At 46.4% G+C, this 16,954-nt stretch overlaps 2 protein-coding genes across 3 annotated transcripts in view; both read left to right on the top strand.

Moving 5' to 3' along the window:
- Positions 1–4,263, top strand: part of Ptpn5 (protein tyrosine phosphatase, non-receptor type 5 (striatum-enriched)) — a 44,580-nt gene extending 40,317 nt beyond the window's left edge. Inside the window, exon 14 of one of the 2 annotated variants that reach the window (XM_013019645.1) lies at positions 4,184–4,263. In XM_013019645.1, coding sequence (XP_012875099.1) covers positions 4,184–4,187 — 4 coding nt within the window. In that variant the 3' untranslated portion in view covers positions 4,188–4,263. Of the gene's footprint in view, positions 1–84; positions 1,257–4,183 lie in introns of those variants that run through there. The other variant, XM_013019644.1, reaches the window with a different exon arrangement.
- Igsf22 (immunoglobulin superfamily, member 22) overlaps positions 4,209–16,954 on the top strand; it is a 20,039-nt gene continuing 7,293 nt past the window's right edge. Inside the window, 25 exon segments of the mRNA XM_013019533.1 lie at positions 4,209–4,311; positions 6,488–6,619; positions 6,817–6,951; positions 8,115–8,253; positions 8,332–8,373; positions 8,558–8,678; positions 8,680–8,762; positions 9,361–9,472; positions 10,475–10,637; positions 11,229–11,493; positions 12,840–12,885; positions 12,888–13,109; positions 13,531–13,558; positions 13,866–13,904; positions 13,907–13,957; positions 14,040–14,078; positions 14,081–14,188; positions 14,304–14,406; positions 14,408–14,598; positions 14,674–14,684; positions 15,636–15,672; positions 15,675–15,734; positions 15,737–15,785; positions 15,787–15,866; positions 15,869–15,916. Of these exon segments, the coding sequence (XP_012874987.1) occupies positions 4,209–4,311; positions 6,488–6,619; positions 6,817–6,951; positions 8,115–8,253; positions 8,332–8,373; positions 8,558–8,678; positions 8,680–8,762; positions 9,361–9,472; positions 10,475–10,637; positions 11,229–11,493; positions 12,840–12,885; positions 12,888–13,109; positions 13,531–13,558; positions 13,866–13,904; positions 13,907–13,957; positions 14,040–14,078; positions 14,081–14,188; positions 14,304–14,406; positions 14,408–14,598; positions 14,674–14,684; positions 15,636–15,672; positions 15,675–15,734; positions 15,737–15,785; positions 15,787–15,866; positions 15,869–15,916 (2,407 nt within the window).

The following is a 16,954-nucleotide window of genomic DNA, read 5'->3' as shown; positions in this document are numbered from 1 at the left end:
CCCAAGGGTCTGGTACTCAGTGGGTTTGGGGACCCCCTCCTTCAACCCATCCCTGTGATCCCATTGTGCATCTCTGCTGGGCAGGGGTGGCATGATCCAGACATGTGAGCAGTACCAGTTTGTGCACCACGCCATGAGCCTCTATGAGAAGCAGCTGTCCCGCAAGTCCCCAGAGTGACCACGCACCTCCTCTTGAGGTCCTCTGGGCACTGCCCAGCCTGAGTCTGGGTCCTCAGTCCAGCCACCTCCAGGGCCTTGCCTTGGACTCTGGGCCTGTTTCAATCTCTTCTCCATCCTCCTCCTTTTCTTCAGTCTGCTCCTTCCCTCCTCTGTTAGCCTGGCCTAGCCCCCTACCCCCAACCTAGCTCTTCCTACTGTATATATTGGGGAGTTGAGGGGGGCAAGGGAGGGATGTGCCAGGCCAGGCCTGGGGGCCCCAAGGCCTGACCCACACCACGCAGACCTGGGGCCTCATTTTTAACCATGGTTCCATTGCTGTTTGATCCAAAATGTTTCTATGCGGCATCTGAGTGTCCTGCCACAATGTGTCTGCCCATCCATCTCTGCTGTCTATACCGGACACTGTGTCTCCTTGGCCAGGAAAGGGGTAATTAGCTCCAGTTCCTAAGTAGCCAGGCAGTGGTACCTGCCTTGAGGTACCCTTATGTCCGTCTACTTCTCCCAACAGGCAAACTGTGTTTTATTTTCTGCCCAATTTTTGGGACTAGGATGTAGAGGACAGGACTGAAGACTTAGAAGCCAGGCAAAGGAGCTCTTGATGGGTTGGTAGCAAAAACCGAGCTGGGGAAGGTTTCTAGGTCAGGGTGAACAACATGGTCAGAGTGGCTTCTGGGTGTCAGATGCCCCTCAGGAGCCAATGACCAGCCTGTGAGGCACTGGAAATGTAGGGGACAAGTGGGGATGGAGAGTCCAAAGGACCTGGTTGCAGGAAAATGGGAGCTCCAAGGCTGAGTTAGGGTAAGGACTTGGCTTCTGATCTGTGTGGGACATTTCTCTGTGTCACTGTGGGAAAGCCTCCCCAAAAGTCTCGCTGCGTGTCACCGTGCGTGTGTTCCCGTGTCCATGCGTGTGTTGAGAGCCCGTCAGCAGGGCATGCATGACTCTTTGGCCACATGTGTTATCTTGGAGCCACGTGTTTCTATTGCTGACTTTAAGTATTTATTCCACGGCAGACAGAGACATTTGATGTCTTTTTATAATTCGCTCGTGGTCATTGAATAGAGCAATAAACAGCATTTTGAGCAAAACTCGGTCTCCTGAGTTAGTAATTTATCTCTTCCCTTTACTCTTTGCCTTCCTGTACCTCAAGGCTTTGTGCTGTTCTTCCTAGCCCATGCACACATGCTCCTGCGTGTGCGTGCGCACACACACACGCACACACACACACACACACCCTCATACTCACTGGTGCCCCTGTGCAGATTGGGAAAACAAGAAGAATCCAGATTTGCAAACTTGTAAATCCATTCTGCAAGGATTCTCAACACTCTTAGTCCCAGACCACTGAGGTGCCCTGAGCCATAGGGAAGCTCAAAAATCAGCACAGAAAGCTTCCAGGAAAGGCAATGTGGCTGGGGGTGGGAGGTTCACAAGTTAGTCCAGAGGCCAAGGCTGACTCAGGTCCCTTCTTGTTGACCACCCCACTTACCCCATGTTCACCCCACAGGTCCTAAAAGCAGCTGTGCAGCCCATCAGTTTCCGTTGTAAGGCCTGAGCTTAAAAAGTAGCCCTTCCCAGGAGGCCAAGAAATCAGAGAGCCTAAGCCATCCTCAGACACACCTGCTCTATTCTTATCCTCTGCCCCTTGGGATGGAACAAAAGTAGCTGTGACACCACTACTCAGGGATGGAGGTCACCCTAGGGCAGGAAGGGGGGTGGGATAATCAACAGGTGACCTGCCAGCTGGTCCTTACAAGACACCAGAATCTTACAACCCAGATCAAGAGTCCAGGCATACAGGTTATGTCACAGATAATGAGGAAAGAACAGATGCAGCTGAAGCAGCCCAGAAGTCTCAGAAAAAGAAGCCTGCTCTTACCATCCCATAGAGATACCTCTCCAGCAGAATGGCCCTTGTACCCAGATTCCAGCGTTGGGGCTGTGGAATGAGGAGAGGAGAGTTAACATTCTCCTCTCCTCCACCAGGGCGACCCCATAAGGCCACTCCAGCTGCGTATGTCCCACACATACACTGCAATGTACAATGTCCCCTCTTTGGGTGCAAGGTATCAGATCTGCTAGACCTTTCCTGAAGTGCCTACTCTCAATACCAACTCTAGTCCCAAACCCTGTCGGTTCTAATGCACAGGAGGACGTTGCCTATACCCTCATAGCCCAGAGAGTTCCCACCCATCGGAAATGCAAGGCAAAACCCTGACCACAGGGCACAGGAAAGAAATGCCACTGGACCAGCCACCACCAGCCTGCCTCCCATCTGGTCCTTACCATTTTTTCCAGCCTTGGATCCAGATAGCTTCCCTCCTACATTTCCCACCCCCGAAACAGTGTGCCATCTGGCTGAAGTTAAGAGCCTGAGTAAGGGATCTCCCCCAGTAGGGGTGGGGGCAGCCATCTAAGGAGCTGATGGCTCTCAGTGCCCCCACAGTTGGTGCAAGAAAGCAGTGGACACGACGTTCAAGTGTTGGAAATTGATGGTCAGTGCAGAAGGTAAAAGACTTCCTTCTCCCTCTTTCCTTTGGAAAGGGGCATAGTCTGGTACCTTCTAGCCCAGAGGAGGACAAGGGATGAGAGCAGGAGCTGGGATAGAAAACTGGTCTCAGAATCCAGCAGTAGAAGCAGCCCAGGGAAATGTATAGAGTAGGAGTAGGGGAGGGTTTTTTTTTTTTTAATCACCTGGCTCAAAAGTAAGACTTGTTTCCCTGGAAGAGAACTAGACTGAGGGTCAAGAAGCTAGGAATCTGTCCTAAGTGAACTTGTAGAGATCCATTCAATTGGATATCAGTTTTCTCATCTATAAACTAGGGGTTTAAAAACTGTGCTTAAGCCAGGCACCAGTGGCTCGTGCCTGTAATCCTATTTACTCAGGAGGCTGAGATCTGAGGATCTCAGTTCAAAGCCAGCCAGGGCAGGTAAATCCATGAGGCTTTTTAATTCACCACCAGAAGAAAAATGAAACTGGATGTGGCTCAACTGACAGAGTACTAACTTTGAGCAATAAAGCTCAGGGACAGCACCCAGGACCTAAGTTTCAGGATCAGGACCAGCACCAAAACAAACAAACAAAAAAACATTTTGTACTTGTTAATAAAGGTGACAGCAGCTACATCCATTCACTGAAATGGGCTGTTAACAAGAATAAGAAAACCTTTACATACTACAATGCAAGATTTCCAAGACACAGTAAATGAAAAAAGAAAGGGACAGAACAGTGTAATAACAGGTAGCCTGATATGTAAAATGAGGACAGGGACAAGAGCATATGTCCATGTCTGAGTGAAGGGATTCTAGAAAGAGCTGGAGAGTATACATTGCCACCTGTTGGGGAGACTTGGGAAATGGGGGACTTAGGAATGGAAAGGCATTTGTATTGTTTCAATGTATTCAGTTACTGATTCGGAAAAGTATAAGAAATAAAAATTAAACTCCTGTCTTTACCAAGCCACCTCTGCGGTGAATTCAGCATTGTGGAAATGCATTGTCATCCTTCTTAGCATTCCACCAGTGCCAGAGCTCAGGAAGAAGATCCATAGCTTCCTTCTAAGAGCCACTCCAGCACAGCTTAGGCAGGAAGTTCTTCTTTAGGTGGGACTTCAGTCCCTTCTGGTGAACCATGCAGCACTGTTTCCCTAGGCCCCGCAGGCGTTCTCAGCTTCCTGGGGGCTTTTGCCTGGTTGGGTAAGTTAAGTTGAATCCCTATATTCTTTCCTTCCCAGAACTTGGAATGGTTTCAGGTTACTCCATGAGGGAACAGGCCCACTGGTCCTTGTAACTCATAGGATAAAGGGAGATTGGGATTAAACAAATGATGGCCCAGAAAGTGTAGGCCTGGTGCTGCCTGACTGCTCTTCTGTCATTTGCTCTGTACTCCTATCTCCCCTGTGCACACATACACAGGCACGTGCATATGTGTGCATGCACGCCTCTGAATATCCCTCCTAATTCCTTATCGTTCATGTCCTCATCCTCTCCCTGGTCTAAACAGGTGAGTGCACAAACCTGCTGTCACCATGACAACCATTCACCAGCAGATGGTACAGGAGCATGTGTCCATGGAGTTCTCCAGCTCCACCACCCACCTGCAGACCTCCCAAACAACCAAGATCGTGGGAGGCAAGTGGAATGGATGTGGCAGGGGAGGAGGGTTGGGGAAAGGGCCTCCTTTCTTCCTCTACAGTCCCCAACTTGCGTAGCCTTGGTCTTTGCCACAGAATACCAACAGCAAATCCGTCCCAACCTTGTACTTCCAATATGGGGCTTGATTGCACTTCACCCAGATTGATGTTTACTCACAGATCACATTTCTAGGAAAACAGATGGGGAAAAACCAATCACATGGTGTTTGTGAAGGACTGATAAACTCTTAATTGCTTAAAGTGTTTGGAACCAGAGGCAACAGGACTGCATGGATTTCAAGCAAGCTGAAAGTAGGACCATTTTACCTCATCTACAATGAGTAATGTTGACCCTGCTTCACTTAAGAAATGGATGACTTGGCCACCAGTAAAGACAGAATGAACATGTAAACAAATGACATAAGCTCCCAGGCTTTTACTTCTTGGAGGCCAAAGTTGGAGGAGGGCAAATCCCAGGGAGAGCTGAGAAAGGGTCTCAGAACAGAGTATACTGTTTTAGTCATGTCTCTAGTGGAAAGTTATTAAAAGATGGATAGGAGCCAGGGTTTTGAATATCCATTTTACAATCATTGCCTCTCCCTTCAACATCCCAGAAGAACAGAGTTCCTCAGAGTCCTCTGTATACAAGGCCACCAGATTAACACTACACCAGCAACTTCTGGCCAGAGAGTCAGAGCAAATGGCACAGCTGAGACTCAGGGTCTACAGTTTAGACCAGACGTTGTGAATTCAAGTGATTATACCAGTGATTCTTAGCCTCATTGCTTAGCTGCATATTGGAGTCAGCTCAGTGTAGAAGCAGGGGTGGGGTGGAAAATGACAATATCTTAGTCTAACTCCAGACCATTAAAGCAGAAAGTTTTTATTATCTTTGAAGTATTTGTGCAGAGGAGTTGCCAGTTAACAAAGCAGTGTATGAATATAATGCATCTTGACCAATGTCACCCTTCTTCATTCTCAGCTCCCAGCCCTTCCCTAGCTTTTGTAGGCTATACACTGAACTCTTTACTGTATCCTCTCTTCTCCTCTTTAAATCTGGAATTTTTAAGCTCCCCTGGGATTCCAAGGTGCAGCCAGATTTAAAAAACACTGAGCACAGAGCTCAGACAGGAAATATGAATGCAGGGTAAGAGTGGAGACCCTGTCTAAAGGTGCAGCCCACAGCTCATTTCCACTTTCCATTCAACACTGGAAAACAAGTCCAGTGTTGAAAACACAATTGAAACTTTGATATAAAATCTTTCTCTGTCAGATGTAAGCCTACTCTTTTGGGTATGCATTGTGTAAGTCAAATAAAAGACACCTGCAGAAAAAGGAAGGATAACCCCTCTGTACAACACCTTAATTGTAACAATAAAATTATATTTAAAATATATAATTAAAAAATAAATAAATAAAATATATAATTTTAAAAACAGGAAAAAGACATCAGACAAAAATACGATCACCTGCTTCACTGGAGTGCTGTGCTGATTAGATAAAACAATCTATGATGTGTGCCTAGCCCAGTTTGTGATACAAGGCCAGTGTTCCATGAATCAGAGTAATTGTTAGTCATTAATAACTCAACAGCCAAGAAGATTCTCTTTAGTTTATACTTCAAAAAAGTGGGTTTTGTTTTTCAAATATAAAATTATATTTGCACATGGATATGCCCTTAGTGGCTGGGGTACAGCTTACTGGTAAAGTATTTACTAAGGCCTTAGGTTTGATTCCCCAGCACACACACACACACACACACACACACACACACACACACGTAAGGAAATTTCCATTTATAGCTCCACTGAGGTGGGAATGTGTCCTTTCCAAAGAATCACGACTTCCAAAGCCAAGGAATGCTGGGCCTCCAGAATGGCATGGAGAAAGTCTAGAACAGAGCTCAGCTGGCCCATCTATATGCTGGAGGGTACTAAGACTTCCAGGAAAGAAAACCCAAGAGACAGAGAAAATCTCAAAAGGGAAGTAACCTTTTTGAGTTTATAATAGGACTGGGTTGTGTCCCTCCCTGAAGGGACTTCAACTCTTCAGGTCCTTTCAAGGATTCATTGTCTCTCGGGCTCCAGCATTCCTTAAGTAAGGATGCGTCACTCTCCATTCACCAGGCTGCGCACCCATCTGGGGCCCATTCTGACCTCTCACTTGACCCACAAAGGAAGTAGTAACAAGGAAGTCCCCGAGCACGGTGGAGTTCTTCAGCTTGGTGACTTGACGTTCCAACATCCCTGCAGGCAAGAATGTTCCTGAGTTCATGGAGAAATCTTACCTGATCACCTCGCCAGAGAGTGTGTCCTTCTCTCCCTGGGATTCTTGTGTTTCTGATTCTTCCATTCCCACCCTGGTGTCCCCCAATACACAGATACAAACTGAAGGTCCCACCCCTGCCTGGGTCCAGGTGCAAATCCCTGGGAGGACACAGGGAGTGGGCAGAGCGTCCAGCCTGCAGGCTAAGGGACGAACATGTATTCCTTGGCCACCACAGGGGATAAAGCTGTGTTCCAAGCCTGAATTCAAGGAAACCCCAAACCCAATGTCTCCTGGAAGAGGGAGAGTAGCCTCCCCGTCAGGGAGTCACCCAAGATAGACTACGACAGCATTAACAAGGAACGTGCTAAAGGTATGGCCTGATCCCCAGGTCCAGCTGCCACCCAGGGGTGGACTGTCCAGCACTTTCTTGGACTAGAGTGCCTCCATGGCTACCCAAAACAAAACAAAGGTAGACAATAAAGAGATTGTCATGGCCTTGGCATTGCAGCAGAATAGGAGGAGGCTAGCTCAGAGACCCCAGGTTGCCAGAACCAACTGATGACCAAAGTTATCTGTTGCCCAAGCCTGGAGAAGGCACTGGGAGGCCAAATGGAAGCCAAGGGTGGGAGGGTTTGGGGGGTCCAGAAGGTGAAAACTAAAGAAGAAAATGCTAGAAAGAGGTGGGGCCTTAGTGAGGAGCGACTTAGCCTTGGAGTAGTATCCAGACATAGGCAGGGACTAGACTGATCATAGCATAGCCCAGAGTACCCCGAAGAGTCTTGCCAAGGGAGAGTAGGAGAGTGTATATAGGGTACTAGGACCTCCAGAAGAGTCCTGCCAAGGGCTGGTCGTCCTTACAGGTAACCATCTTTTGAGCTACGTCCTGAGAGCTGCTACCTAATTGTAACTTGGTTTCCGGTTCTTTGAGAAAAGGGAGGATAGGTCACTGGAAGGCTCAGTCCTAGCACTACTCTTGTCCGTATCATTCCTCGGGTCCTGCCCCCACTTCTCAGTGAGAAAGACAAAGGTTGCCCCTCTCCCCCAAGGACAGAAGTTGGTTCTCTCCCAGAGTCCCATCCCTGACCCTCTTGGCTATGCACAAGCTGTCCTAGAGTCTCCCTGCAGGCGACCTCTAACACAAGCTCTGGCATTCTGAGAGCAATGGCTTCCTAGAGCCCACTCAGCTCTGATCCTCACACAGAGAGGCATGAAGTCGATCTCATTCACCCATTTCCTCTGGCACTCATCCCAGTGACTGGTACAAAGGAGTATATTGTTTAAATCACAAAATGCCAAAGACTGCAGATAAGTGTTACAACTCAGAAAATGCTCACCCTCTAATAGTTCATAGCCAAGAGGGAGAGTCTCATCATGAAGCAGACTATGTTATTGTTATTGGGATCTGTAGGCAAACATGCATGCTTACACTGGTTGCTACCTGGCACCTCCCATCACAGACTACCCAGCCTTCCACACATATATCCAACACTTAGTTCTGCTCTTTTTTCCCACCTCATAGAACCTCTTGTGTAGTTCCCACCCCTTCCCCGACTAATGGTCTGATCCTGATCCAGCTGGAACCACTGACCTCAGATGACTCTGACTACTACAAATGCACTGTAAGTAATAACTATGCAGGTGTTATCTATCCTGTGTCCTTGCTGGTGACAGAGGTTAAGCCAGCCCCCTCATCCTAGCCTTTTCTCTTAGGAACCAGATTTCCTATATCTGACTATGGTCTTCTGTCTTCAGGTCAAGAAAAACTAGATCTCAAGAAAATGTTAAAGAAGAGGTGAGCCTTAGAGGTCCCATGCGCAGGGTTCTGTCTCCCACCCGAAGCTAGACTCTCTCACAGAGAGATTCTACAACAGAGACCCGAGCTCCAAGAATCCATAGAGAGGGGAAGGGTGTCTAAGGTCAGGGAAGGACTGAATACAAGCTTGGTCTTCTCCTACCCAGCCTCTCCCCTCCCGCAGAGCTCCTCCCACTCCTAAGAAGAAGCAGAAAATAACAGATGAGAAAGAGATGCTAGAGATTTTGTCCAAGGTGCTCAAGAAGGACTTTGAAAAGGTCTGCAGAGATCATGGTTTCACTGATTGACTTCTGGGGGCTGCTGAAGAAGCTCAAAGGAATGAAGAAAAACGTGGAAGCAGGCCTCTGCTCTTCAGGGAGCAGAGGCCTGCAGGCTGGGAGCTGGGCTTCACCTGTGCGCGTCCCCAGACTTGCACACATATACTCAGAGGCATTCGGTCTGCTGCAAGAGCAGGAAGAGACCTTGTCAACCTCTGTCTCCTCTTTTCACTACTACCTAATATTCTTACATAGACTTACTAATATTCTTACACAGAGGAGTCAGGCAGACCTGAGTTCAAATCCCAGTTTCACTGTTTTTACTTATATAAACGGGGGGTATCTATAAGTTTCAGTTTCCTTGTTTGAAAGTTTAAACTTATACTTCTCATTTGTTTTCCAATTGTTATTTATTCATTCATTCAATCAACTCAAGTGAATTGATAATACAGTTACATCATCTATGCAGTGGGTTCAGATATGCAGTCACTGTTTTTTGAATAATGGTTCCTTTATCATCTTCTTGTTCTAAATCTTCCGGGTGATCCATGAATTGGAGAGGGTATTTCCAAATAAACCTAGCACTTTCTTCCAGTCATCTACAGGTGTTGACAAGGATTGTGAACACAGCCTGAGCAGGCTCCAGATACTACTAACGCTTGTAATTTTGTGTTGAACCCTTAACACTTGTGAAAATAATCTCTCTCAGCATCTGGATTCTGAAACCCCTGGAAGACAGAGAGGGAAAGACTGATACCACAGTAGTTTTTGACTGTATCATGGAGCTGAAGGACCCCAATGTCAAAATGCTATGGATCAAGGTACAGAAACACCTAGTCTAGACTCACTCTGGCAATGTCATGTCTTCCCTGACCCTCTCATCATCCAGAAGCCAGGGCCTCTCTCCCACCCATCAAGAAGATGGTCAAAAGAGGCTGAAAATTGGTGTGCATTGATTTTTGTTGTTTTGGGCAGTACTGGGCTTGAATTCAGGGATTTTTTTCAAGTAGTCTACCACTTGAGCTATACCTCCAGCCCTTTTTTGTTTTTAGTTACCTTTCAGGCAGGGTCTTATGTTTTTGGGGGTCCGGTTGTGGAGCCTGAACTCTGGGCCTGGGCTCTGCCCCTTAGCTCTTCAGCTCAAGGCTAGCGCTCTACCACTTGAGCCACAGCGCCACTTCCAGCTTTTTTCTTTTTGCTTATGTGGTGCTGAGGAATGGAACCCAGGGCCTCAGGCATGCAAGGCAAGCGCTCTACCACTGAGCTACCTTCCCAGCAGGGTCTTATGTTTTTTCCTGGGTTGGACTCAGATTGCAATTCTCCTAGCTATGGTCTCCATCTTAGTTGGAACTTTAGGCACATGCCACTAGGCCTGGCTTATTGAATGAGTTGGAGTCTTGCTGCTACCTTTGGCCCAGGCTTGCCTCAAACCATGAGTTTCCTGATCTCCACCTTCCAAGCAGCTGGAATTACAACTACAGCCTGGGTTTTATTTTTTAGTTGTTTCCTCTTTCTGTGCCTCAAACTACCCACCTTTAAACTGAAAAGCCAGATCAAATAGTTCCAGAACTCACTAAAGATCTGTGCCTTTATGAAAGGGCATCTTTTGAATTCACACATATTGAAAGTCTGGGTCTTGTGGGGAGACAGAGATTCGGATTCCCACCAAGCTGGATATGAAGCTAGTAACATTGTAGGGACCATGGATAATGTTTTGAGAGAAGGATAAGCATCCTTCAGCTCAGCCTGGCTTTGAGGCACCAGGAACTCTAGATGTCTCCTCCTACTTTGCTCATCAGCTTACCACTTGTTCCATGAGACAGGATACTGAGCCACTGAGGATCCAGTACTCCATTGGCAAGTACGATGTGAAGCAGGTGGGCACCAAGTACATGCTGGTGATTACCAATGTCAATATGAATGATGCCAGCACCTACTGCCTGGCCATGGGTGACAAATGGATGAGTGCACAGCTCACAGTGTTGGGTATGAAAGGAGACACGGAAGAACAGAGGAACATCAGGATACAGGAATGGCCAGGGAGGATCCCACAGAAATAAATATCGGAGAGAGAAGACTGTGGGGCTATGCACAAAAGGACGACCTGGGTATAGAAGTTAATTAAATGGAAGAAGACTGGGAGATAAGTGTCATTGAATAGAGTAGCATAGTGGTCTAAGGGGACAGACTCTAGCTAGACTACTGGGGTTCAAACCGCAGCTTCTGTCAATTATGAGCTATTGAGTTTAGGGTAAGTTGTTTAACTTCCTTGCTTCAATTTCCCCTGTCTATAAAATGGGAAATCACAATAAAAATCTCCCTAGATGAGAATTGGATGAATTAATAAGTGCAAATTGGCAAGAATAATGGCTATCATGTATCTAAACTAAATAACTGGGGGTTTTTTAATCGCTGTTAACATTACTGAAGGGGAGACTGTGAATGGGAACTCCTGAGAAGAAGAGTTCACAAGTGGAAGGAAAGAAAGAATGCTTTCCCCCAACTGTGGTCTATAGGAAGTCATGGACCCCAGGATCTCTATGCCCCTTCACCACTCACCTCCCCTCTTTGCAGCAGATGAACCACTGAAGTGCTTAGGAGGGATGAAGCCAGTGAGGGTGACAGAGTGCCAGACAGCTGTGTTTGAGGTCTACCTCTCCAACTCCATGTGGAGGTTCAACAGGCAGGAGCTGAAGAGGGATGACAAGAATGACATCTCAGTGTCTGAAGATGGTCCGACTCATATGCTTAAGATTAAAGATACCAGACTCAGCAACATTGGTAAGCACTCTGCTCAGGCAGGAGACCTGGAGCAAAAGGCTCAGTTCACTATTACTGACCAGTGAGTAATTAGGTAGGTGTCTGAGGGGCAGGTTTCATGCCACCACAACCTTCGTATGGTTATCCATTCATCCATCCATCCATTTCCCCTTTGCAAGGCCCTGTGATGGGTACTAGAAGGTGCTCCTCTAAAACTCTTACTCTAGTAGTAAAGGAAGACATGAAAATGAAATTATAGTAAGAGTTCTTGCCAGGCACTGATGGCGTACGATTGTAATCCTAGCTACTCAGGATGATCACCATTCAAAGCCAGTCCAGACAGGAAAGTCCATGAGACTCTTAACTCCAATTAATCACCAGAAAACCAGAAATGGAACTGTGACTCAGAGTGGAAGAGTGATAGCCTTGAACAATAAAACCTCAAGGACAGAGCCTAGGCCCTGAGTTCAAGTCCCACAACTGACAAAAACAAACAAAAAAATCAAGAGTTCTTAACCCATGAATAAAAACACACTAGAGTCTTATCATCAACTGGGAGGACATGGCACAAGAAATTATTAGACTTTGAGGCTCTAGTATCATATATTACAACAAGACTATGTTATTCTTGACTACTTTCTCTCCAATATTTTAAATAGTTTGGAGATTTGTATGGATGGTGGATATACCAATCAACAATATCACCCACACACAAATCACTACTGGAATCTGTCACATGCAGTCATTATTGCTGTGATGGAGGAGAGAGACATAGAAACTATGGGATCCCAAGGATGGGGTACCACTAGATGTCAACTATGATATGATGAGGTGAGGCTTAGCTTTACCAAGAACTAAACCACTTCAGCTTTCCAGAAGGGGGAAGAGAAGAGACATCAGCAGAGGTAATAGCATATACAAAAATCTGGATACCATACAAACAAGGCAAATATGACTTCAGAAATATTAACTGTAGTGCTATAAACATTGTCCTGTTTAACATGTGAGGAAACCGAGGTTCAGGTGCATGCGTTGCATAAAGTCAACTAGCAAGTGAAAGACAGAACTAGGACTGTCCTTACTGTGTACTTCAAATGAATTCAGTGTCTTAAGTTCTAGTGTTTTCTTTGGTCAAAAAGAAGAGTAGGTGGGTTGGGAATGTGGCTTAGCGGTAGAGTGCTTGCCTAGCATGCATGATGCCCTGAATTCAATTCCTCAGTACCACATAAACAGAAAAAGCCAGAAGTGGCTCTGTGGCTTAAATAGTAGAGTGCTAGCCTTGAGCAAAAGAAGCTCAGGGACAGTACCCAGGCCCTGAGTTCAAGCCCCAGGACTGGCAAAAAAATAAGACTAGGGATCCATGGAAATGTAAGAAGAGAGTATACAGGTTTGAGAGCAGATTGAAGTGCTTGTCTGTCTGGCTACAAGCATTCCTATCAGATTTCTGAGCAACCTCAAAAGCAACCTCAAAAATGCACATGTCAAAGGAGCCATGCATGCCTCAAGTGTGAGCTGACCTCCAAGTATGTGACATTGCAGTGGAAGAAAGATGGAAAGTTGCTGACATGTGGCTCTAAGTACAGCATGAATCATGAGGGCAAACAAGCATGGCTGGTCATTGAGGATGCACAGCTCAGTGATGGCAGCGAATACACTGTGGTAGCCATGAAGGACGGGGACCCTACTGAATATGCAGCAGTGCCATTCTCACTATGGAAGGTGCGAGCCCACACTGTTGATCCAAATGAGCCACTCTGCTTGACACTAGCATTCCTTACATTGGACACTGATATACATCTCTCCTGGCTCCAACCTTCCACCAAAATATAACCAACTTACACCTTCCCAAAATGACCGTTCATATCTTCCCAAATCCTAACCATCCCTAATCTTCCATATCCTGAGCATCTAAACCTCTTAGACTTTGATCATCCTCCCCATCCAATCAATATTCTATTCCAGTTTCCCTGACTTGTCTTTTACTTCTAGATTCTGAGCATCCCTTGCAACCCCAACCACCCCAAACCACTTGGTCTTGACTATCCCCTACTCCTTAATCATAATTATTTTCCACTGACCCTGACCACCCTCAACTCCAGTGACTCTGGGTATGATACAGACCAGCATAACAACAACTAAACATCCCAGTTCTACAAAGAACCAAACTGCATTCCCTACTATCTAGTCCCCTTTATCATCAGGATATCCTAAGTCCCAGATGACCATCCTCCACTCGTCAACTCCATGTTAACCATCTCCCAGTATTCTTGGTAGCATATCCCAAGCCACAAGCCTTTCCCCAACACTTACCTCCTACTTGCTCCAGTCCTCCCACTGACCATCTGAAAATCACCTACTGACCATTGCCAAACCACTTGTTTACCCCACAATCCCACTACCTACCCTTCTGCCCCAACACCCTGACCCAATCCCGGCCTCTCTTTCTCCCTGGAGTGTTGTCCAATGTGCACGCAGCCACTGGGAGCCCCACTGAGTATGTGTAGTGCTTAATGATGAGAAGATGGAGGGTGTGTGGCTGACAGATGTGGCAAGAAGGTTTGAGGCAGGGGCCAGGAGCAGGAAGGAGAAGTTCAGGCTGACCCACACTTGCACTCACATCTGCCCCTTGTCTGCAGATCACAGACTTGCCAGGCATTCAGATCATGAAGCAGGTGTGGTGCCCAAGCTCATCTTCCCCAGTATGGGCCCAGAACATGAAGGCAAGTAGACATTCCAGGCCAAGGATGCAGAGAGTGAAGCCTCAGTATTCATTGCAAGTACTGTCCACTCAAGGTAGACAACGCTCAGTGAAACCTTCTCACGGCCTCTCCCTTCCTCAAGGGCTCCTCTTACCCCTGGTAGGCAAGGCTTTTTTGATGCCATCCTCTGCAGGTCCTCTCAGCATCGACCCATCAATCCTGGAGGCACTAGCTGCACACCCTGTGACCCTGTAGGTGGGCCACACAGCTTACATCAAGATGACCTTCCAGGCAAGGACCCAAAGTGACATGGTACAAGCATGGCATGGAGGTGACAGAGGAGGAGGAGCACATGTCCATGGAGTGTGGAAAAGACTAGTCATTGCTCACCTTCTCAAACTGCATCTGTGAAGACAGTGGCCTGATCATGCTCAAGCTCAAGAATGACCATGGCACAGCCATCGCTACACTGCATCTCAATGTGCTGGGTGACAGCAAGGCTGGGCAGAGTTGAGGATACCCAGCACCCAGCACTCAGGTAGCAGGTGGAAAGGAGGCTTCAGACAGAGCTAGAGTTTCTGGGAACAGGATTGAAGTGCCGGCTTCGCAACCAGAAGTCCACTAATTTCCTCAGTGACCTGGGTCAAATGAACAACTATAAACCTGTTTTCCAATTGGAACAATGTGGGTTTTTCCCCCTACTCATTTCCAATGATTTGCAAGTGCATACCCAAGTAGACCTTCCAATATGTCACTTAAGTGTTATTATTAGCTGGATGATAAGGACATTGTTGGAGATATGGAAATGAGATGAAAAAGACTTGAGATTTAGGAGAAGAGGTAAAATTGTATGCTGAAGTATGTGGGAAATAATATGAAATGGAGTAGGAAATGAGAGGGTTTAGGATTAAAAATAATATGAAATCTGGATTAGGGGGTCAGAATGGAATCTAGAAGTGGTCAGAATATGAAGAGGAGGAACTAGCCCTCCTAGTGAACTTAATATATTCATCACACACACACACACACACACACACACACACACAGAAGCACCACCACCTCCTCCACCTGCATTTTCACTATGCTGTGGATGTTAAGGATTTTTAATTGAGTTTAACAGCATGAATGAGCATCTCCTCCATTTTTTCCATGTTGGGGACATAGAAATGAAGTTCCTAGCAGTCTCTCGGCCCAAAAGGGATAAATCTGGAAGATGAATAATTATAACATAGGGTTGACTATGATACCAGAAAGCAATGGTGTTCCAGAAGTTCAGAAGATGACAACAATTTGTCTAGAAGAGGACAATGACCCAGCTAAAGCAGGGTCCCAACCTGTTCCTAGGCAGGCAGGAGCATCAGAGGGACAAGGATCAAAGTTTCTGGGCAAGTCTTTGATGGAGGGGTAATGGACACAGGAAAGGAAAGCTCAGAATACAGTTCTGCCCAATCTGGCCAGATCTCTGGTGAGTGGGCCAAGGCCTTCTAATCCTTTGTCTCATTGTAAAGTTATTCTCTGTCTATAGCCTCCCCAGGGCCGAGTAGAATTCCTAGAGCTCATGGGTAATGTGTACACATGAAATAGAAAGCCCCAAAGGACAATGGAGGACGTTCTGTGACACAGTTACAGTGGAACAAAGGGCAGTTGGCAAGAAGTGCTGGGTTAAGATTGGAGAGTGGATGGCAAGTCGCCAACTTCTCCATCAACAAAGTGGAATAGGGGAAAGCCTACCAGTTCCATATCCTGGCAGGCAATTCAGGTGTGACCCACTGGAGACTGATGAAGTGTTTGTGGGAAATCCTATAGGTCAGTAAGGCTGCCTATTGCTCACAGGGAAGAACAGAGGGGTCAGAACAGAGGCTTTTAGCCAGTGATGAACACTGCAGGGAATTCCATAGGTTCTTCTCAATCTAACTGTCTCATGAAATAAATGGTGTAGAGGAAGAACAGAAAACCATGTGCATGCAGGAATTCCAACTTTTTCCAATCAGATCACATATAAAACACACCCTCATAGGCACACCCAGAAGTGCACAATTCCAGAAACTAACTCCCCTTCTTTCTCCATTCCAGTAATCATCCTGGAATCTAAGAGAGCATGGTGTTACTTTAAGGATAATAACCTTGAAACCATTCTCCTGTGTTCCAAAGAAAACCCCTGACAATATCAGCATTTTAATTATGATTGTTAATTAATTACTTGCTACAACCCTCCCAACTGATTTCTGCACCTCAGTGTGTCAAGATAGTAAATTGAGAGCTGTGGTGTGGGGGATGGGTGTCACACTGGTTGAAGGTTTAAGTCAGTAATCTTCCTTACTCTTGCCTACACATTAGAATCATCCTGGGGTCTTTAATAAATGTTGATGCCTGCCCACTAAACCAAGTCAATTGAACTGGAATATTTAGGAATCGAATCCAGATACTAGTTTGGTGGGTTTTGTGGTGGGGTTTTTGTGGTAGGGTTTTGTTTTGTTTCGTTTGTTTGTTGCTAGTACTGGGGCTTGAACTCAGGGCCTGGGCACTGTCCCTGAGCTTCTTTTGCTCAAGGCTAGCACTCTACCACTTGAGCCAGAGTGACACTTATGGCCTTCTCTGTTATGTGGTACTGAGGAATCGAACCCAGGGCTTCATGCATGCCAGTCAAGCACTCTACCACTAAACCACCTTCCCGGCCCCCCAGATACTAATTTTTAATGATGAGTTTTTTTACTCCCCACTTAATGTTTATCTGCAAAAACTTTTTAAAAATCATTAACTTTTCTTTAGGTGTGAGCAGAGTCAACATGAGGTGAGGCACTGTCTTCATTCCCCCTCCCCAACCTTTGCCCTCTTTTTTTTTTT

The sequence above is a fragment of the Dipodomys ordii genome, unplaced genomic scaffold, assembly GCF_000151885.1.
Source record: "Dipodomys ordii isolate 6190 unplaced genomic scaffold, Dord_2.0 Scaffold46, whole genome shotgun sequence".
Lineage (NCBI taxonomy): Eukaryota > Metazoa > Chordata > Mammalia > Rodentia > Heteromyidae > Dipodomys > Dipodomys ordii.
Note: the sequence above shows the minus strand (reverse complement) of the source record. Positions and strands in the feature narration are given on the sequence as shown.